The sequence below is a fragment of the Psammomys obesus genome, unplaced genomic scaffold, assembly GCF_907164565.1.
Source record: "Psammomys obesus unplaced genomic scaffold, mPsaObe1.curated_primary_1811, whole genome shotgun sequence".
NCBI lineage: Eukaryota > Metazoa > Chordata > Mammalia > Rodentia > Muridae > Psammomys > Psammomys obesus.
Window position 1 is genome coordinate 8853866 of NW_026596134.1, and position 22530 is coordinate 8876395.

The 22530-nt window shown below is 41.9% G+C and overlaps 1 protein-coding gene across 5 annotated transcripts in view; it reads right to left on the reverse strand.

The window, feature by feature from the left end:
• Positions 1-22530, reverse strand: part of Unc79 (unc-79 homolog, NALCN channel complex subunit) — a 230250-nt gene that overhangs the window by 160590 nt on the left and 47130 nt on the right. For 4 of the 5 annotated variants that reach the window (XM_055592860.1, XM_055592857.1, XM_055592858.1 and 1 more), the window contains exons 3-5: positions 18784-19088; positions 15512-15682; positions 6228-6320 (exon numbers count right to left, since the gene is read on the reverse strand). In XM_055592860.1, the coding sequence (XP_055448835.1) occupies positions 6228-6320; positions 15512-15682; positions 18784-19088 (569 nt within the window). The remainder of the gene's footprint in view (positions 1-6227; positions 6321-15511; positions 15683-18783; positions 19089-22530) is intronic. The other variant, XM_055592859.1, reaches the window with a different exon arrangement.

Genomic DNA, 22530 nt, shown 5'->3' on the forward strand with positions numbered 1-22530 from the left:
TGTGTGTGTGTGTGTGTGTGTGTGTGTGTGTGTGTGTGTGTGTGTGTTAAACTGATTGCAACCATCTTCAAATGGGAGCAAGGTGTATGGCAGCACTGCCATCTTGTCCCGTTAGAGGTTTGAACACACCTGCACGCATTTGATCCCAAAGGGAGCCTGGCGGCTCTGCCCTCACTCTTTAACTTGTTTCCCACACCACGAGACTAGTTTTGAGTCAGACATGTAATCCCCAGTACAGAACGGTTGGTTGTGGCTATAAACATTTCCCCATGAACAAATTTGAAAATAACAGAGGCGATTTTGTAGTTTTCCGTCAATTCAAGTCCAGGAAGAAAAAGGCAAATTGTAGCAGTTCGCTCTATTCACCCAGCACTTACACTGTGCCTGTCAGCACACCAAGGCCACACAAGCATGCGCACACATGTTTTTAAGCTTGTTGGTCCCATTTCACAGGAGGGAAGGCTCAGCCTTGAGGCTGGACACTTGTTCAGGGCTGCAGTGAAGACTCATCTCCAAATGAGCTGGGAAGAACTCTGTCCTCTGCAGCCCCCAGAGACAGCTCGGGCATTAGAAGGTCTGTCATGGCCAAATCACAGTCATGTCATCACCAATCTCTCCAGCGGTGATAGAGGGAAGATGGGAGTAGACCCGGAGGCTTCGAGAGCCCGAAATTTACTTACATGGTACTCATTCAGAGGCTACACAATTAAGAAGGACTGCTTCTCACTTGTTTTTGTATTGTTTTGTTTTGTTGTTTCTGTTTTTTCCTGGCAATGACACTTTTCATGTGGGTTATGGTAACGGTAACAGTTGCCTCAGTTACTTTTCTTGTCTTGAAGACCAATTTGGCCAAAACACTGACTCTACCCTTGCGCCTGTTGACAGCTAGATGAGGGGAAGGCCCTTGGCCACTGTCTTCACATTGTCCATCCCTCTTCTGCCTGAATCTTTAGGTCAAATTCTATAGGTGGATATGCTGATCACTGGAGAAATTTGTGTCCAGAAATATAGTACAGGGTTATTAAGTTGTCCTGGACTTGCCTTGTCTCTCTTTTCTCCCATCAAAGCCAAAGACATCGACCAGCCCCCATGACTGGAACCACCAGTGTAATGGAAGTTCTGGTTTCTTTTAAAAACTCAGTTATGTTATGTAAATATTTTGTTTTAATCCCAAGCATGGGATTTTAGTTTGGGCTATAGTTTGTCCACAGCTGATAATTGTCTCATGCGAGGTGTGGCCTTTGACAGCTGGTGAGGGCTTGCCTCCTGAGGCAAGGAGAAGGACATGATGGTCCAGGGCTTGAGGATATAAATATGAGGGCCCAGACAGAGAACGGGTGGCATTTGATGGTGGTATGTGGCAGTTTGGAGAGACCAGGGATGGTGTGGCAGCTTGGAGACTGATGGAGGCAAACGTTTCAATGCAGCAGCTTGGAGGAGACTGCTTGCTATGTCTGCTGAGGACGGAGATTGGTATAACCCCCAAAAGAACCCACAGACCCTAAACAACCGGGAGAAATCAAGGGGTCTGCACTCCCTCCCCACTAACTCTCTCTCTCCTACCTAGGGTTGGGGTGTTGGAAGGGAGAGACTTTAAGGAACCCCAAATAAAAGTTTTTTTAAAAATGAACACAACGCACCAGACCATGAAAAAATAAAAGCAGTGTCGATGAATGTTCTGGAATGTCTGTCTCATCCCAGAGAAGACAAGAATATTCCTCCCTTTATGACCCCATTTCTGTCCATCATTCCCCCTGTCCTATATATGGAACCCCACTGCCCTGCAGTTGAGAAGCTAATTGGTGAGTGCAGTCTCCCCTCTTCTTCATTATTTGGCCACTGAATAAAGACTTACTTTCTCCCCACCACTCAGACATTGGTTATTCCAAGGGAGGAAGTCCCAGACCCACTTCCAGTTCCACATACAACTAACTTCAAAATTCCACTCCAATCTACTGATGGCCAACAACAGGACCCACTCCTCATGAACACTTTAATTCACTAGTGTTGAAATGAGGAATCCTTTCAGAACACAAAATATAATAAATGTGAGTTGTATTTTGATGTCTTTTAAGGTAAGCAGTGAGATAGATTATAGCTTGCCATAAAATAAATATTTCAATTAAATTTGCATAATAATCACAGCAATGTTATACTTGGGGATTTTTAGACAGACTGTCCCTCAAAAGCCACATGTTAAATTCTAATCCCCAGAATGACATCTTTAGGAGGTGGGCTTTAGAATGTGCTGAGGTCATAAAGGCAGAGCCCCTCTGGTTGGGTTTAGTGACCTTGTTTTTTAATATTTTATTTGTAGTAATTCATTATTAAATTATGTGTATGGAGCAGCTGTGGATGTGATTTCAGTACTTACAGAGGCCAAAAGAAGGAAATGGATGCTCTGTAGCTGAAGTTATAGGTAGTTGTGAGCTGCCCAACATGGGTGCTGGGAATTGAACTTGTGTCCTCTGGAAGAGCAGTATGCACTCTCAACTGTAAAGCCATCTCACCAGTCCCCTAGTGGCCCCCACATTTAAGACACAAAAGAATCCCTTTTCCTTTCTGCTCTGCAAGGACAAAACAAGTAAATTCATCTATGAACCAGGAAATGGGCCCCAACCAGACTAGAAAATCTGTAAGGAGCCTTTAACTAAATTCCCTAGGCTCTGAACCACAAGACATAAACAAGTCACGTGTTAAAGCATCCCTGTCACAGCTGATCTGGACTAACACAGGAGTGTGACTTACAATTACCCAGGAGACAAACTGATGTGTTTGTCTCTGAGACTGCTACCAAGAGAGGTTCAACTGAGGTGGGAGAAATGTAAGAAGAGCCATTTCATGGGGTCTTAGCACTGAATAAAAAGTAGAAAACACTAGAAACTCCAGCCTTTACCTGTCTCACTCCACTCCCTGACTGTGAATGCAACACGGCAGCTGCCTCACGTCCGGGCAAGCATGCCTTCCCTGCCCGTGTGATGTGCATCCCCTAAACTACCAGTCAAGTAAACCCATCCTTGCTTGTGTTGATCCTGTTGGGATTTTGCCACAGCAAAGAGACAAGTGCCTAACATAACGTAACGCCAAACAGACTGAAGCAGGGAACTGGTACCGAGACGGCTGTGGTGGGGAGGGGAGGTAGGGCTACTGGAACAAACACCTAAAACTGCAGACTACAAGCATTGGGAGGTACATTCTGGAAATGCCACCGTTACCATGAATGACTATCAAAAACAACTGTATGAGGACTTAGAGAAGAGCAGAGAAAGCCTCACGCTTCTGAAAAGATGCTGAACCGCATGTTGGTTAAAAAAAAAAAAAGAATTGAACAGTAGAGGCGATTCTGAGGTGTCAGGCAGGGATGGGGACATGCAATTGCAGGCTGGACGAAAGGCCACGCTTGTCATAGAGTGACAGAGAACGTGGTCGAACCATGTTCACATCTCGGTGTTCTACAGAAGGCAGAGTCTGCGAGAGATGAAACTGGTTGAGGAAATCCCTAGGGAAGAGCTAAGAGAGTGACCTGCTTCGTGGTTTTTATTTTTGTTTTTGTTAATGTTTTCTGAGTACTTGTAGTCAGGTTCCAGAAGAGAGAAATGACCTCAATCAGAGTTGTTAAAGAAAGAACAGACCAGTTGAAAGTTTGGAAACTCCTCAGACTGTCTGTATTGAAAGGATGACAAGGCCTAGAAGGACAGACCCCTGGGTGTGTGACCAGGGAGCTAGAAAACACATAATCAGCCCACACAAGAGAAGCCATGCATTGTGGTCCAAGACCCCCAAAGACAACTTAGGAACAAATCATCACAACTGCTCCTCCCATCGCAGGCCTTGAGAACAAGGGACCAAGTTCAACATGGCTTCAAGTGGAGGACCTCACATTGCAGGCTATCTCTAGTTCCTGCCCTCTGATGCCTTATTCTTTATCTGCCCAAATGCAGCTCTTTAGGCCCCACAGTAGCGTGCACCACAGCCAACAAAGTTGTGGGCACGTGGCTACTTCCACTCAAAAGTCAAAGGATACCCTGAAAAGCCATGGGCGCCAGACCGCAGACTTGGAGCTTATTTGGCAAAGCAACAGAGAAGATAGGGCTGCCACCACAGTGGGTCTACAAGGAAGGGCGTCAAGTCAAAGGAGAAGATTATGTTCAAGGCTAAGGTTTGATGTTGAGTTTCAAACTCATCCCTTCTCCCTTTGGGATGGAAAGACCTACTCTCTCGCTGGCTCACCTCTTGATTACTTATCTGTTTGCTTTTGTTTAGGGATTTACTACTCAGCAGCCCCTACGCTAAGCGAGCTGCAGCCCCAGTTTTAAGGCTGCATGTAACGTTTCGGAAGCATGTAATGTATTTGCTTTCATGCGTTCACAGCCAAAGAGCACATCATTCTGGGATAAATCATGCCTCGAATCCAACAGTTACGGATTTAAAGGTATTTATACAAACTGTTGGTCCTCAGATTTTTTCATGGAAAGAATTAACACTTTCAGGGTTGTCAAGATGGAATTGATGTATTTCAGGTGTGAAAAGGACACAAAGTTAGGGAGGTGAGATAGAATGCTGATAAATCAAACATTTGTGTTCCCAGACATCCATAGTAGAGCCTAGCCCCCAGTATGATGATGTTAGGAGGCAGGGTCTTAGGAGACGTTGAGGGCGGGAGGACAGCACTCTCACAAATGTGACAGTGTCTTTATAATGGTAGCTCCAGAGACCTCCTTCCCCTTCCTTCGTGAGAGAAGACACCACAACATGCCTCCTATGCAGCAGGGAGTAAACCCTCACCGGAGAATGAGTCTGCTTGGATGTGGATCTTAGATTTCCCGGCTTCCAGGACTGCTCAGAAACAAGTATTTGCTGTTTTTAAGCCTTCTTCTTTTTTTTTTTTTTTTTTGTTTGTTTGTTTTTAAGCCTTCTTATGGTGGCCCAAGTGAGCCAAAACAGAGAATAGGCGCATGCACCTGCCTGTTCCAGTGACTTTGGAGATTGAAGGTGGAGAGCTGACCTAAGCCAGGAGGTCAGACTGGGCAACAGAGCAAAGACCCATCGCAAACAACAAGTCAACAACAAAAACTACACACACACGGTGACACTAAGGTAAGCTGTATTCGTGAATATGAAGAAAATACAGCGTATGAAATCTCAAAGAATTAATAAAAATACTATTTTTAAAGTTTTAAAATAAAAACTCAATTATTATATTCTATTTAAATAGACTAAAGAGAATTTTATATCTCATTTTCCAAACCAACATTCAATGACTATAAAAACAGAGTTCATATTTTACATATGATTTCAACAGTGAGCTAGCTGCCTTTTAGGGCAGTTCCTCCTAATTAATTTGCAATTATCCCAACAAACACAACCAAACACCCTGGGCAAACCCATCCAATACCACAGTAATCTAAGACACAAAAGTAGGTTATCATTCTTCAGCTATTCAACTCTAATACAACTTTTCAGATAATCCCAGCACTCAGGGAGGCTGGGTGGACTGATGTGAGTTCAGGCCAGCCTGGTCTACAAAGTGAGTCCAGGACAGCCAAGGCTCCACAGAGAAAATCTGTCTTAAAAACAAAAAAACCTAAAAGATAAGTCACCATAAAACAACTGTTTTCTCTTGTGCAATTAGAAGACTACTAAAATTCATCTAGCCCTTGAAACAACACATCCCTTTTTATCAACTTAGTCGACGAAAAACCTGCAACTTGGTAAAAGATTTATGTTCAGAGATAGTTCTATGGCATTAGCAATGCAAATTTACCCAAATCATCCGTTTAGTTATCATTAGCAGTTACAGTGCAGTAAACATATATAATGCACATGTATGTATACATGAGTCGATATATGCAGTATACATACAGGGTGTGTTTGTGTGTGTGTGTATGTGTGTATGTGTGTGAATGACAATCCTCCTGCCTCACCTTCCCAAGTGCTAAGAATGCAGGCATGAGCCACACCAGCCTTGATCTATACTTTTAATTTAACTTTTTCTATATAGTTGTCAATTTCCAGTCACCGAAAACATTATCCCCAGACATTCTAAATTGTTCCCTAGCAGACCAAATCTTCACTACTAGCAATGAACCGATTTAAACTCAGAAGTCTGTCTTTAACACATCTGCTGTCTCTTCTGCCTAGAGACGTTCTCACATGAAAGAACTGTGTTTGTTGGAGGTTGCCTCGGATAGTTCTGGAGCCGGTCAAGCTGCTAGGTTTTTACTTACCTGGGTTAGAGGTGTACTGCATGGCAATCATTAGCATGGAGGATGCAGAGAGGTTAACGTGGGCCGGAACACCTTCTCTCCTGGAGGAACCCACTGCAACCAAAATTTTCTGATTAGAGACAAATTGATTTCTAGATATGAGCACACACTTGCCACCTTACATGGAGCCATGAAAAAATTTCTTTCTTTCTTTCTTTCTTTCTTTCTTTCTTTCTTTCTTTCTTTCTTTCTTTCTTCCTTCCTTCCTTCCTTCCTTCCTTCCTTCTTCCTTCCTTCCTTCCTTCTTCCTTCCTTCCTTCCTCTTTCTTTCTTTCTTTCTTTCTTTCTTCCTTTCTTTCTTTCTTTCAGAAGGTGTCTCTTGCACCATAGGCTAGCCTCAGACTTTTTATGTAATTAGGATGACCTGGAATTCCTGATTCTTCTGTTTCTATCTTTCAGTGCTGGGGACAGAGGTATGCACAACCAAACCCAGTTTACGTAACGCTGGTGATCAGATCTAGGGCCTTATACTTGTTACGAGAACACTACAAACTAAGCCATACACCCAGCCCCAGAGCCAAAAGAAATTCACAGAAATAAAACCACAGAAGTTCTTGCATACGGACACCACCATTGTCTGCCACTGTAAAAACATCTGGAGCGAAGCCACACGGAGAAGGTGTAAAAGCAGAGTATAACGGCTTTGTCAGAGCTGTACTTAGGCGTGATCTCGATTTCCAAACGTGGAGGGCACAAAAATGTTAACGGTAACCTCGTAAGAAAGTGCAAGACTTTTAATCCCAGCTAGAACATTAGAGAGGCAGGCAAACAAGCTCCATATACTGTGCAACTTCTTATTTAATTATACAGACCAATCTTAAATGACACGCTATGAAAATTAGCACGTTGGTCGTTAAGTGATTTCCAGTGCTCCGATGTCACTGCACAGCTGCGCTCAAACCTTCGCAGGGAACCCCAGCAGTATCTTCATTACCATGAGAAATCCCTTTCGCTTTTCCAAAGTTTACCCTCTTCACATCGATCTGAGTTGTTTGAATCTGCGAATGGCTATGAATAACATTTATCCTACACCAGCAAAATGTCCAATTGCAAAGCAGGTAGGTGTCTTCAAAATTCATCTAATTGCTGTATAACCATGATATCCACTTGCACGGGGACTTTAACACATCTTCAAGTGGCTCTTTCATGATGACATCAAACTCTATATTAAAATGGTCTCGTTTTAATGAAATAGGCTCAGTAGCTCCGTAAGTATTCAAAAGAAGCTCTGATGGAAATTATTTGGTTTAACACGCTTTCACCAAAGGGTATTTCCATCCCAGCAATAATTAAGAGAGGACCCACACACACAAAGAGAAGACTTTTACTAAGATGAAAATATAAAATGAATTCCTTTTTCCACCGAGATGGCTAAAAAGGTAGGAGAAATCGCTCATAGATATGCTTATATACCATACTGTCAAGCACGAGAAACAGCACAAAGTCAACACTGTTTTCTCCACACTAAAGGCCATCCACGCAAACAGCCAGCAAACAGCAGATAACCTCAAACCCCCATTTATTTTATTTAATATTCAAGTGCAGTGTTTGGGGAGCGCATCTTATTCACATCCAAAAAGATCAAGGCAATGCAATAAGGCACCCAGCAAACAGAAACATTAAAGCGCTAATGAAGAGTTGCCATGCAATAGCAGAGACAGGGAAAGTTTAACCGGATTCTGTTTTGTTTCCATGCCAAGGACTCCTGATGCTACAAATGAAAGTATTCTTTGCAACAGGTTTGAGAGAAGCAAAGCAAAGCAAACAAGCCAGGTCCTTAAATGAGTTCCGCTAGCCTGGATCTGTGTGCTTCTGGTTTGCAGGGCAGGTGGTATTCAGGTACATAGATCTGTTCGACTACAGTATGAACAAGTGCTAATAATTAGGCAAAGATCAATGCAGAGATAAGAACACTGTGTCGGGAGAAGGCAGATGACTAATCAAGTAGGATAAGATGAAGAAGAAAGAACTTTGACTCAAAATGCTGAAGAGCAAGAGCCGTGTTTTCCATCTTTCAACCTTTTTTCAAATTCAGCTTCCTATGGTTCGCACCTGGAGATCCTCGCTGGGCCAGGATGGGGAATGGGAAACTCTGTGGAGATGAAGGAGGGGCGGAGGGGAGGAATTAGGAGGAGAGGAGGGCAGGGGCTAAGATTGAGATGTAAAGAAAGTAACTAAATGTTTAAAATTGTAAAATAAAAAAAAATAAGTAAGTACATCAGCAAGCTGATGTAAGTACTTTAGTAAGTACTCTCAAGCAAGCTGGTCTTGGATCTGTCTTTGAGAAGTGCTGTTAGAGGGCTGGGCGGTAAGCAAGGGGCTGCTTAGTCCAGTACCCAGGGCTGTGAAGGGTGAACACTTACACAAGGTTCTTGTGCCCTTTGTTGAAGAAGAAAACAAAGGAATGCTACCCCAACTTACTCAATAAACAACACAAGAGTCTTTTTCTCTCTTTCTCTCTCTTCTCCCCTTCCTCTCTCTCTCTTGCCACATGTATAGTCTTTTGGTGACAAGTGTTTTCACCTTTATTTAAATTCAACTCAAACTTTTTAATAGTAAGCATTTTTCAACAATGAAAACCGTTAGGAGAGGTTAAGAGCCACAGTGCCCAGAGGCCTTTAAAGATGGGAGCGATGCCCAGCTGTCTCGGATGATTTAAGTGAAGTCTGTTTGGATAACTGCCCAGATGGCTTAGCGACCTCTGGATGTCCCTGTTACCTCTGCAAATCTATGCTGTCCCTCAAGTATGGCCATCCGTAAAGCCAAGAGTTCCCCTAGGACACAAGCCCCAGGAAATTGGCTCCAATACTTATATAAACAGACGGTATCTTGCAATTTCAAAGCCTTCTACAAGACCGAATAAAATCACCATGGCTCTAATTCAATAAGCATGCACAAGCACACATCATTTACTGAATCTTGTTAAAAGGCATGATGTAAACAGATATGCAGCTCGGTCCCATAAGAGTACAAAAAAAAAGGCACATACAATTAAAGGGAAACGACTATTGTGCTCAGGAAATATAATTAAACCTGTCCAGGCCTTTCCCCATCCCCCCAATAGCACCAGAATAAAATTACCATCATGCGTTCCTCCACAATACCAATCCTGTAGCATGTGCCTGCATCCGATAATTCTAACGTGCTGTATGTGCAGTTTTTACATGATTCTTGCCTCTAAAAGTAAGCACATGGCGAAAGCCATGTGATAAGCGAGAGGTGAACTAGCTACAGGAATGCCAGTGGGACAGTGGCAATCCATCCATAGCCCATCTTCCAGCCATGTAGTCGATCAACACTCCTGTTTTCACAGAAATGTACCAGGCATCACTTTGGGTCCTAGTTTACAGTGGGAAAGAAGACCATTGCCAGAGCTGGGTTATGCTGTGCAGTGGCCATTGGCTATAGATGGCTACATATGCTAGTTAAGATTAAATGAAATTTAAAATCACATTCCTCAGCCTCACTAGACATGTCCTATGTGCTTGATAATCATATGTGATAGTGGCTACAGCAGGAGGCAGCACAGAGTTTTGCAAAGCATTTCCACTATCAGAGAAAGTTCTGTGGACAGTGCTGGTAGGCAGAAAAGGACAAAAATCTGCCAGTGAAGAAGCAGGAATCTGGGCAAGGGAACAGAGAAAAGATGCTGGGATGTTCTGTGTTAGATTATAGGAGAACATCTCAAAAGATACGATCTTTCAGTGTCCAGCCAAATGGCCCAGGGAATATAAACACTGGCTGACAAGGCCCACTGATCTAAACTCCAGCCCACGAAAAGCTGGGTTCAGTGGCATGTGTCCTACAGCGAGATAGAGGGCAGAGACTGGAGAACCCACCAGAAACCTTGAGCCTCCTGGCCTGAAGTACACAGCACAGTAGAAGAGACAACAAAGGAGATCCTGCCTCAACAAGGTATAGAAAACTGACTCCCAAATGTTGTCCTGACCTCCACACGAATCATGAATCCCTTTCTCTGTCTCTCCCTCCCTCCCTTCCTCTCTCCTCCTTTCCCATATATCTCTCCTGTATCTCTCTCTTTCTCTTCCTCTCCTGTATCTTTTCTCTCTCTCTCCCGTCTCCCATATCTGCCCCTCTCTCATACACGTGTGCATGCACACACACACACAAACATACACTTTTTTAACAGACGTGGCACTTGAACTGAGACCTAAAGGAAACACATCGTGATACCATTCAGAAGGACCCTGAGGCAAGGGAAACTGTCTAGAGTAAACACGAAAGCCAGATGGTGCCTTTATAAAATTGCCAAAAGGCTGGTATGGACACGCAGAGTGGTCACCCTGAGAAGCAACGGTGAAAGTAGTGAGGCTGGCCACAGCCAGATCACAGAGGGTCTTTTGAGCCAAAATAAGGTCATTAAATTTGATTGTAAGAATGACAGGAGGTTGGGTGGTTTGGACAAGGGAAATAAGATGATCTGAGCTACATGTCTGGAAGGTGGCTCTGGGTTTGGGGTAAAGAACGGGGAACAGGAAGCCTAATCAAGGAGGTAGAGAGACCAGGTCTGAGGCTGTGAGACTGACCCAAATGAGTAAGACAGTACGCATTGAAATGAGCCCCATTGACCTGATAGTCTTCTAAATGGTAAAGATAAGGGAGTCACCTAGGGTGAAGAAACCCCTAATACGCATGGCACAGTCACTTCCTACGTTGGCCAGGTAGTATTATCTGGAAAGAGAAGCAGCCTTTCCTCTCACAGGCCTTGCTCCATGAGGGGAGGTCTCTCTTAGAGACAGCTATGACTTCAGGAGGCATCAGCTAAACTGAAAGAGAAGACCAGGGTCACGCGACCCTACAATCTGTGCAGCATTAAAATACCTGCCAGCTGGGCCAGTGAAGGGCCATGGAAGCAAGATGTCCAACCGTACAAGTACCACGAGGTTTCCGGTTGGCTGTCACCTAAGCAACAGACAAAGCCGTGGAAGAGCTGACCTCTCCTCAGCAGTGTGTTTAAGCGGACAGATCTTCAGAACGACATGAACAATCTCACCAGAGCAGTGGCAGGATTCACTGTGGCATGATTTATTCACCACGTCTATGATTCGCCTGTGCATTTGATCCATTACGTATTTGTACAACATCGTGGAATACTTAAATTCCAGTCTCCTATGGCTTTTATCTCATGGTCTTCACAATAAAGAAGGGATGTAGATGGGGGAGTTATAATTAATGACAATTTTATATCTAAGAAAATAAAAGTTTAATGAGGGAGAGAGAGCTGTCAACAGCCAAAGGACTCTAATTCTGCCCTGCATGAATCCTGGGACCAAACATTTCTCTCAGTGCAACAACAGTGCTCTTATGGCAACACGTGCCTTGTGATCACATCATTAGCCAGTAAGTAGAATATGCAAGACAATGATCGTTCAAGTGTCATCAGAAGCATGTCTTCTACTACCTTTTTTCTGTAGAAGATTAGTCTTCATAAGACCATAAAACTATAGCACGTGTCCCAGGTGGTAGCTGACACCAAATAATAAATGATCCTTGGCCCAAAGCCTGGAACTGGATAGTCAGTGAAGTCATATATCGTGTTTAGGTCAACACAAAGATCTGACTGAACCTTTCTTTTTCCTAAGGGTCAGGGGCTGAGTAAATCTAAGTTAGGAAAGAAACTGAATTAGGCAGGACGGTCCAAGGTGCTGTAATTCTTCAGCATTGTTTCTTTCTTCAAAATAAGGCAGGTCACATTAATGAACACTTATTTACAATTCTATCAAAGTATCATCTTCCAGACATTCATATTTTAATTTGGTCCACAAATCATAAGTCCTTTACTGGAGAAGAGAGGTTTCCATGGTGATGTGCAAATGTTTTGTTGTTGTTTTTTTTTTTTTAATTCTTAGTAACTCTTTAAATATACTTTCATAAACAAAGTAGATTCCACACATATGGAATAAAGAGAGCTACATTTTATTTATGAAAGGAGTTAAAAAGGAAAACATGTCAAGGAGAATTTTTATAATAAAATGATGTGCTATGAGACCTCAAGAGGAGTCATTTAAAAATAAAAGCCTAAGCAGTTAGTGGAATGGCAAAGATGGCATGAACAGCACATATGCTATGTAGCCAATGTTTGGTTTGAAGAACTGGATCTACTTCAAAGCTCAAACCTGCATCATCTAAGTAATACAGACAATGATATGATCATTAATTATATAACCATTAATTATATAATCATTAGTTATATAATCATTAACGACAATCATTTCAAAACTGAAAAAAAAAAAACTATCTACACTTTACAGAGACTATAGGAATACCATACCAAAGAGATCGTTTTTAAACCTCTTCCTGTCATTTTTGTTTGGTGTCCTGTTGTTTGCAACAGGGTCTCACTGACCTTGAACTGGTAGTGGTCCGCCTGCTTCAGTCTCCCAAGCGCTAACATCACAAAACTGCACCTCCACATCATAACCTGCATCAGCAAGTCCTTCCAGGATAGACCATCGGGGAGAAAGTGAAACATCTGTAATCCTAGCACGCTTGTACTGAAACAAAAATATTCTGGACTAAGCCAGGAGCGGTGGCTCACGCCTGTAATCCCAGCACTCAGGGAGGCAGAGACAGGTGGATCTCTGTGAGCTCAAGGTCAGCCTGGTCTACAAAACAAGTCCAGGACACCATGGCACAGAGAAACCCTGTCTCTAAAAAAAAAAAAAAATTCTGGACCAAGTTAAATGCTCCTGTCCTGTTTCAGTTTGAAGCTCTAGATACTGTAACAACTACCAAAAACAGAGTCTATAAGATAATAAGGTCCACTTTCCCACCCCAGTCCATTTTAACAGGAATCTGGAAGTCCATCCCTTCTGTCTTTAGGTCTGTGTACAGAAGAAACAACTCAGTATTCCTACTGCAGCGTGGAGACTGCCACTGTATTTCAAAGATTTAAAGATGACAAAGATCGATTACTATTGAGCTATCCAGAGGATGCAAGAAGCCAGGTCCAAACTAACAGACTAAAACTAGAGAGACAAAGTAAACACATGAGCCACACCCATCTAAGGGTTAGACAAAGGTATGTGCCAGTTATGTAAAATAGCATCAATGTTATTCAGCCTAGGATTGCTAAACCAGAAATAGCCAGGGGGATTTACCTTGTTTTCAGAAACTTAAAAAACCATTTTCCCAGAAATGTGAAGTGACTTGATTATACCATCAAGTGGATATCATTATTCCACTAACTAAGCACTGAAATTCACAATTTCTTCAGATTTGCATCACTCATTTTTAGTACCCAGTTGCTTCAGACATTTGTGTAAATCAAGGATTTTATCATGACAAAGTTTATGTCTGGGGATCTCTAATTCTAATTAAAAAGAAATCAGTCACCACCTCTGAAAAAATAACGAGCCGCCAATGCCTGATCCATCCTCAGGACAACGTCAGAAGCTGACTATGTTGAAGCCTCTCCTCAAATGACTAAGCTAATCCTAAGAGCTGGAGACATAGTGAATTAGATAATTATTAGGAAGAGATGGTCTCACCTGCTATTATTTAAAAAGAAAAAGATGCCTGTTCATTTGCTTAATAGTCAACATTATTTATTTAAAAATAAGATCACAAAATTCCAAAACTATACCCACAAGCGAGCACTGGTTCATGAAATCACACAGGTGAAACAAAGAATGGGATATTCTACAGCTCAGAATGGCATCGTCCACCTGTTCATTTTTCCTTGTGGCTGAATAATTAGGAGAGGAGTCAGACTCTTTGCCAAAAACACGTGAAAATTACGGTTCTTACCCAAATTAAACTAAACTACATGATAAGCCAAGGTAGCCCAAAAGGTATGAGAGTTTGCCAGTTGTTAAACACAGCAACGGCTTTAATAAGGGCATAAGTACATGACATTAATATGGCTAGCATTGATATCAGGAGTTGGACATGCCCAATAGATCTATTTTTTACTTTAAGAACAGCAACGAAGAATGAAGAGAAGGGAAACAGGTATGGCAGTGCACAAGTATAATCCCAGTATTCAGGAGGCTCAGGCAGGAGGATAGCCATGAGTGACACAGCACTGAACCAACCAGGGTACATAGGAAAGCCCCACTGAGAGAGAGAGAGAGAGAGAGAGAGAGAGAGAGAGAGAGAGGCCAGGCCCTGGGATGACACTTTACTAGTGTCTCAGACTAATTAATTATGCTAATCCTTGACACCTCAAGATGCAGCCACAATTACTATTCATGAGGCAGTTGTGATTATTCATGAGGCAGCTACGATTACTATTTTATAGATAAAAATCAAAGATTAGGTAACCTGCCTAAATTCACACAGATAGCCAGTGTCAGAGCTGAGCTTTGCATCAAGATCTTGTTGAATTCTAAAGCCGTAATTTTTTTTTAGAGTATTCCCTGAAACAAAGGTTAATCCACAATCCACTTGTAAAGAGCACTTTAGAGACTGTGAGCACAGAAGCTGCAACTCAGCGTTTTTTCTCTTTGCTTTCATGCCTGCAGAATTATGTCAGGCATAGTGGCATAACCCCAGCCCTCAGGAGTGCAAAACAGCAGGTCAGTAGTTCAAAGCCATTCTCGACTACATAGCCAATCGAGTTCCAGGCCAACCTGGAGTGATGAGGCCCTAGTCTCCAAAAAACGTAAACAAACAAACAAGCAAACATAAACAAGACTGGTCCCAGACTTGTGACTGTGTCTCGAAGAGAGGGTCACAGGCTTTGGCTTTTTTCAAAGCGTACCGTAAGTTTTGACTCATTTTGTCATCCAAATACCGGAAAGGAAGTCTAGTCCAGTCATCAGCACTGAGTTAGATTTCAACCATGTAAACCAAGCTGCAGACACGCCACAGTAATCTGGGAGAGAACTGGGACCAGAGACTACAGATCCTCATTCTCTGCTGCCTTTTCCATCCCACCCACATGCAGAAGAGAAGAATTTCACATCAGGCAACACTCTGTCCACCTTTTTTCTAATGTGGAAAAAGACACTGTAATTCGCAAGTAGGAAACGCAGAATGTTTTGACACATGATTTCTCCCTATAAGTAAGGGCAAACTGAGCGAATAAAATGATTCTAAGGTATAATTGCATTGGATTACAACATAATGTAAATGCTGAAACAACAGAATTTAAATCAAAGTTCTAGTACGTTTCTAGCGATTCCATTATCACCTTGAAAAGGAGGTGCCTGTCACAGCAAATTCAGTTTCCATTTGTATAATATATAAAGATATTTAGGATTAGGTGAGATTGAACTTACATATAGCCATTGGCAGAAAAGATGTGCTAAGGTATTCAATAATGTCCTTGTGAAGAAATGGAGGAAAGGTAGCTAGCGTTGAGATCATGGTGTAGGGCAAAGTGCTCAGAACGTCATCATTGAGAAAGGGTAGCAAACACGTGGTTGTATAAAATATTGACTGTCCAAGATCTACAAAACAAAATGAAGTAGTCAGCCATTGCAGATTGTGTCATTAACAAAATACGCCTGTCTTACATTTTAGGTTTTAATAAGCTGGTTTAAATTACACAAACAGCTATTTTTCCCTCTCTACTAAGAGTTCTGGAATGCACTGCTAGGGAAAAATGTGGGATGTATGTAGCAGTTAGTTGGTGAACGTCCTAAGAAACACATCCGTTCCATGAGTTTCTCAACAGTGTATCAGTCATCTATAAGCCTCGCTATCCAGATGACCCCTTGATCCCATTAACCAAAGCATTTTCCAAGTGAAAAGTGGATTCTGACATCCCTCCATTTTTTTTTTTAGCTCCATTGCATTTCATAAAGATAACTGAAATACAATGATGTGCCCACTAAAATTTTCAGAAAAGTTCAAGGCAGTGTTAGAAATAAAACCTGGCTATTTCTGCTCCAGCGACCAAGCCATACTGCTCCTATATCTGATGTCTCAGGCAGTGAGGCAGTTTGAAACCTCCATATTCTGTGTGCCTGGGAGAAAGGAAGCTATGAGCTGTATTGCATAATCCTGTGTGTTCAGCTGTTAACAGTCAGGAAAGTCAGCCCTCCTCAAAAGAATTTCCCAAACCATTTATTTACTTATTTACTTACTTATATATTTATTTGAGACAGGATTTTTCTGTGTAGCCTTGGCTGACCTGGCCTCACTTTGTAGACCAGGCTGGCCTCAAACTCACAGAGATCCACCTCTGCCTCCCAGAGTGCTGGGATTACAGGCATGTGCCACTGTGCCCAGCTCTCTCCCAAGGCTTTAAAATGCAGATAATAACAATACCTACCTGGCTTCGTAGAAGGTTTAGATGTAATAAATACAAAGAGCTCAGCATAGCATAGCATGTACTCCAAAAACATTAGCTACTACTTATTGCCATTAATATTACTATCATTGTTACCTGCATGAGAAGTAAAAATACAGCACCTTCAAAACAAACCACAACTATTGAGCTTTTAGAAAGTATGAAGAATAAAGCCATTACATTCAATGTACATTGTGATACTTCCGAACCTCTTAAAATATAGGCCATCAGCCAAGGCTTGACATAAAGATGGATCACTTCTGTATTCATTAACATATCAAAGTCTTAGACTTTGGTCTGCTTTGGCCCAGATTTGTCTTCCATAATCATGTGAATTCCTAAAATTATTTCTGATAGTCATGAGAATTAACATGCCACATCAACCAGCATGTCAACTGACAATGTGGTCACCGTGGAACCTGGGGAGCCAGGGTCTTTCTCCTCTGATGGGATGGACCATCAGGCCAACGAGTGGAAAATCACCAGTGTTCTGGTGTGAATTATATGAGGCTAGGCATAGGAGACATCACAGCTATATTCACTGAGCCTTTTCCAGACTTAGGCTAAGAAGCCTAATTACAGATTATTAGTGCTGAAAGGGCCTGGAAGTTCACCTGAGGTATTTTCCACTCAAGGAAACGGATCTGGGGAGAGTAGTGACTGCCCCAATCACAATTCACCCCTAGTTGCACTGTTCCTGCTCATTTCTTCAGGCCACCCAGACCCAGAGTGAGTACAGAGCCTCAACTCCTGAGCCATCAGCCGTTCTCCACGCAAGCTCACACAGGAGGCCTCCCACATCAGCTAGCAGGACACCAAGTTCCCTTATGACCCAGGTTTTACAGCGAGCCCTGAAAGTGCTCTCTGGTGTCTCTAGACCAGTCACTGGAACGAACTGGTGAGTTTTATCCTAGCTTCTAAGCTATATTCTGCACAACAAGAACACAACAAATAAATATCAAGATAAGGTCACAAAGCAGGCATAGGCATGAGAGCAAAATCATAAATCATTGTCAAGATTCACACATTATGTGGATTGCCATTTACCAAGTGAAATGCCACAATCAAGAGATCTTAAAAATAAAAGGGCATCTACTCTAACCCAGCAGACCTCCCAAGGAGCACATACTGGGTTTAAGCCTGGGTACCAGAGAGCACAGGCACCAGCGAGTCTCAGCAGATGTACCAGCTGACACCTGTTCTGAGCTGGGAGAGGATTGTATTACAAGAGGCTAGGTAGGTTTAAGACAGCAAAAGGGTTCAAGATAAGCAGCTTTACAGATATCTACACTTTTATTTTCACTATGATACAGCATTGAAAACACAAGAAAAACAAAATCAGTAATAGCCATTTCATCATTTTACGGAAGTAAACTATTTAAAAATTTTTAGTTACAAACACTTCATACTAAATCAACCATTAAGCATTCTTTTAGGACAGACAATTTGCTATATTAAAATAATAAAATAACCCCCACCCCCCCCACCACCTGTTTCCATAGCAAGCTTTTCTGTACAATGAAACTTCAGTTACTATATTTCCAGGGGCCAAAAGGCAACTGTTTTAAAGACAGCTCAGGTTTTTAGATCTCTACTCCTCGCACCGTTTTAAATTTCATTTCCCAAAATTCATATGGGTTGGATAAGCAGACGTCACTCACTCGTCTGTGGGGATTAGAAGGACAGAGTGAGCATTGGACAGACATGGCTGGATGGTGCTGACAGTCCAGCATGCTTGCTGCCTTCTCTGAACATCGCTGAATCGCTGGTTGTTAGATAAATTTGGAAGAGTTGTTGGTTATTTCTTTTATCAGGAAAAATGAGTCCCAGAGAGAAACTTTGATTTGCACCAGAAACTCCCAGAATCAGTCAGGGATCAGAGCCTGCTCTTCAAGCTCGACCTTTTATCCATTCCGGGGCAAGGTCTTAGATTCCACTTCTCAAGAGCGGCTTTAGCACGAGCCCTCACGATAAACTGATCAGGGGAGGGAACTGCTCGCTACATCCTCCTGTATGCAGGGTTTAGTCTCCTGCCCAAACCCTCAGATAACAACCCTGGGCATGGAGACACTGCAGAACAGCAGGATGGGAAGCACCATTATTAAGTCTCATTGTCAGAGAGGCTCCAATACATAAAACCCTTCAAGAGATTTGTGACAGTAACAACATTCTCCAAGCCCGCTGCTTAGCATCATAAATATTCATAGGCACCTATGGACATCTCCAAAGACTTCAATAAAAAAAAAAAATGCTCACCGTGTTGGCCATGCTGTAGGAGAGGAACTAGATCCAGGAGAGTCACCAAAGTCACGTAGAGGCCTTGGTAATCCAAAGAAGGGTAGTCTGACAACTGAGCATCACGACTTTGCAGGCCGCGTTCTGAGGGAGCATCTCGCAGGACGCTGTAAAGGAGGGAGCGAGTAACAGTAGGGTTGATGGAACTGACCTGCGGTCTTAGAGATGGGGTGAGTGGGAATGGCACAGGAAAAAGACACATGGTCATGGGCACTGTCAAATTGGAGGCATCTTGGTTTTCCTTCTTCCCTGTGCGGGACAAAATGCTGTTGGGGGGACAAAGAAAAAAAAGAGACAACAAAGACACAAAGAACAGCACATTACATTGAAATGACACTCTAAAACAAATAATAAAACACCAGATACATCCCACATAAGATGCAATGGCCACAGCAGCACAGTCTCCAGATTCAGTGCTGGTCGCACAGCCATGTGCTCGAGAGGCCAACAACACAGGCGGACTTTGTGGAAGTTGCATTGCATCTCATGTGTTATCTGGCTTATAAGGAGCAAAAATATAAAAATGCATGTTTCAGTGCCAAACCCATGTTTTACAGTTCGTCAGCTTGGTGAAGGAGAGGTTTCCTAGAAGGAGGAGCTCTGGCTTAGCTTCCTCTGGGAGGGCTCTCGTTCTTAGTTAGAAGGAACTTTCAAGGCAACATCGTCAGCAGTTCTATCTCACCATGTAAGTAGAAACTTGCAAAATATAGGTATGGCACTTGCAGAAACATGTTTTAGCAGAGAATAAACATGTGCGTTTATTAAGAAAGTCTTAAAAATCACATGTTTATTGCATCAAAATAATGTCTATATGTATATTATGATACTGTTTCATGACATTCTGTCAGTATCATTTGAGATAATGAAGTTTAAACAGGCATATGAACTTAGAAATAATACATATTTCTAAAGTGTTAACTAAACTACATTGGAAAAGCTTTAAAATAATATATAGTAAATGGCCCATAGCGTGTGTTGGTGAGCTAATGATAACGGGGGAGTGTAGGGTGTGTGGGTGTGGGTGTGCTTTAATTTGGCGTGTTGGGGAGGAAGCGTTTGCTACTTTATGAATACAGATAGTGGTTTATTAAATAGTTACCTTGAAAATCTAAAACTCTAAGCAAGCATCATCTAGTACAAAGCTGTGCATCATACAAGGTCTCATGTTACTGCTCTTACTTACTTCATTATTCAACACAACTCACTAAAAACTAGAGAAAAGATAATTTAGAAAGTTTTTTAAAATAGCCTCTAAAATAATTTTACTTTTAGTCTCCATTTAAATCTATAAAACTGTTAGTAAGAGTCATAACGCAGCAAAGTTGTTGGTTTAAAATTCAAAGAAATTACTGCTTAGCCAGATGTCTAGGTTTTTAAAATTAGATTTATGCTATTTATCAGTAGGCAACCATTATGCACTAATGGTCTACAGCACTCAAGTGCTTTCCTGCAGTACTCTCATTTGTTAGCCCAAATAGAGAACAGTTCCTAAATGCTTCATTTCATAAAAACCGCCTTGGTTTATACTTACTATGTGCATCCAGCATTACTAAATTCCCAGCTAATGGTGTGACATCTAGAGTGTCACAGTGACGTGAAGAACTGGTTAGTGTCGGCATGCTTGTTAGGTCAAGTTGACTACTTCCGATTTTTATTGACTCTTAGCGCAGAAATACATTACAATGTAAAAAAAAAAAATGGCTACATGCTTTTTATTTTCTATGTGCCTAATTTACCTCGATTTCCTCTGTCTTCTGTTACCCAATGTCCAGGGGAAAAACAATTGATAATAAAGATAATTTCAGAATAATTATGTAATACTCTTAGCAATAAAGAACTTAGGAGCTGTTGTATTTGGTTTTTTCGTTCAAAGGGATTTAATTTACCTTTGTTTAAGTGTGTGCTATATTGGGCTTTGTAACTTTACACTGTGCAATGGGATGACAGAAGCATTCCGCCTCTAGCTACCTGCCTATATCCCTCACAAAGGACTCTCTTTTGCATCAGACTTTATAGTTTCCCACAAAACTAAATTATTCCTCAGATTACCATCTTTACATGCTGTATTACTGATAAGTCTAGTAACAAACACTTTTTTAGTCTTACAGAAGTCTACCCCCTGAAATCCCTTCAGAATCACAAAATCAGTATGTCACTGTATTTCCCCGAATTTCAGCATAAGCTGGCTAACTGCAAGCATCTTCTCTAGAAGATGACACTTTCCCTTAGTCAATAAAAAGATGTGACTATCATAAAGACATGATATTTAAAGTATTCATTAAGTCTGGTCAACCATCTCCTTGGTGGGGGAAGTATAACACAGTACGGACTAAGCGTTGCTATTGTTCCAAAGCTGTGACAAGCTCTAGGGAATCAACTTTGGCGGTTACTGCTGGGGTATTTTTCCCTCTTGGCCGTGTGGGATTCCCAAGTGATAGCCACCACAGTGCCCTACATTCAGGGAGGGATGAATGTCAGCATTGAAACAGTCAAATTTTCTTTCACTGCCTTTAGATTTAGCAAGTAGGTGAAGTTGAGAAAAAAAAATGGCGAAAATGAGTTATCCATGAAACCAGTTTTAAATTACTATTCATGTCTCAATGTAAGGAAATGTGTTCATTTGTAGGAAAACTTAAGAAGGGCTCATGAATCAATGTACAATGCATTGTGATTTCATGATGTTTTGTGAAGTTTATTCAGAGAAAAAAATTACTTATTTCCCCAACCAAACTGTTTAACTTGGGAATGACCATCGATTTTCACATCTGAAATTCTTTCCCAAAGGTCTATACTTGGATTCAACCAAAAAGAATATTAGGAATGCCTTGTCAGAAGAGTCGGACTTTACAGCGAAGCTTTTGCTTTCCTTTCCTCTTGAGGCCCTCTGTGGGAGCACTGGTTTCCACTGTCAAGAAAAGACCAGCCCCCTGTGGGGAAGTGGTTGAGTGCCCTGAAGTTTTTCTTACACAGAAAATTAATTCATCAAATGAATTTTCTAAATAATTAAGAATTTTGACATTTGCCTTAATAAATTGACTGTGCGATGCTTTGAAAACTATCTTGTGGATTTCAGATTGCGTGCGTGCGTGCGTGTGTGTGTGTGTGTGTGTGTGTGTGTGTGTGTGTGTCTGTCCTTAGCAATTCCTATTCAATTAATACTACTGGGCTGAGAGTAGAACCTCTTTTAAAACATATTCACATTTTCTAACAAGTCGGTAGCAAATGTGAAGATTAACATTCTAGCAGCTCCAAGAACACCAGAAGAGAGAGAGAGGCAGAGAAGGCTTTCCAACAGCAAGTTTGAAACAGGAAGGAAACTAGGAACCTAGACAGGCAGCCAGGTCAAAAGCAAGATTAAAGACCTCAGATCATCTAAACGTGATCACAAAGTGCTTCTATGCGAAGTAAGCAAACACCAGAATGCACTGCAGGTTAAGCTAGATGATGACCTTCACTGCCACCCTTAATGGTAAGAGGCAAACAAGCAAAACAACCTCTGTGGTAGAGTTCTGTTATACCGTGTCCGCTGCCAGACCCGGATAGACAGAAGACTCTTTCAGCTCCAGTTGAGAGACCATCGGCAGGCTGGTTATCTTATGCGGAGGCCACTGCTGATCTTATAGTCAGCTGTGATAATGTACAACCTCTCTCCTCCTGTGGGCCAAGCTGACTGAACATCTAAGCCAACCTCAGCCTTCCAAATCCGTA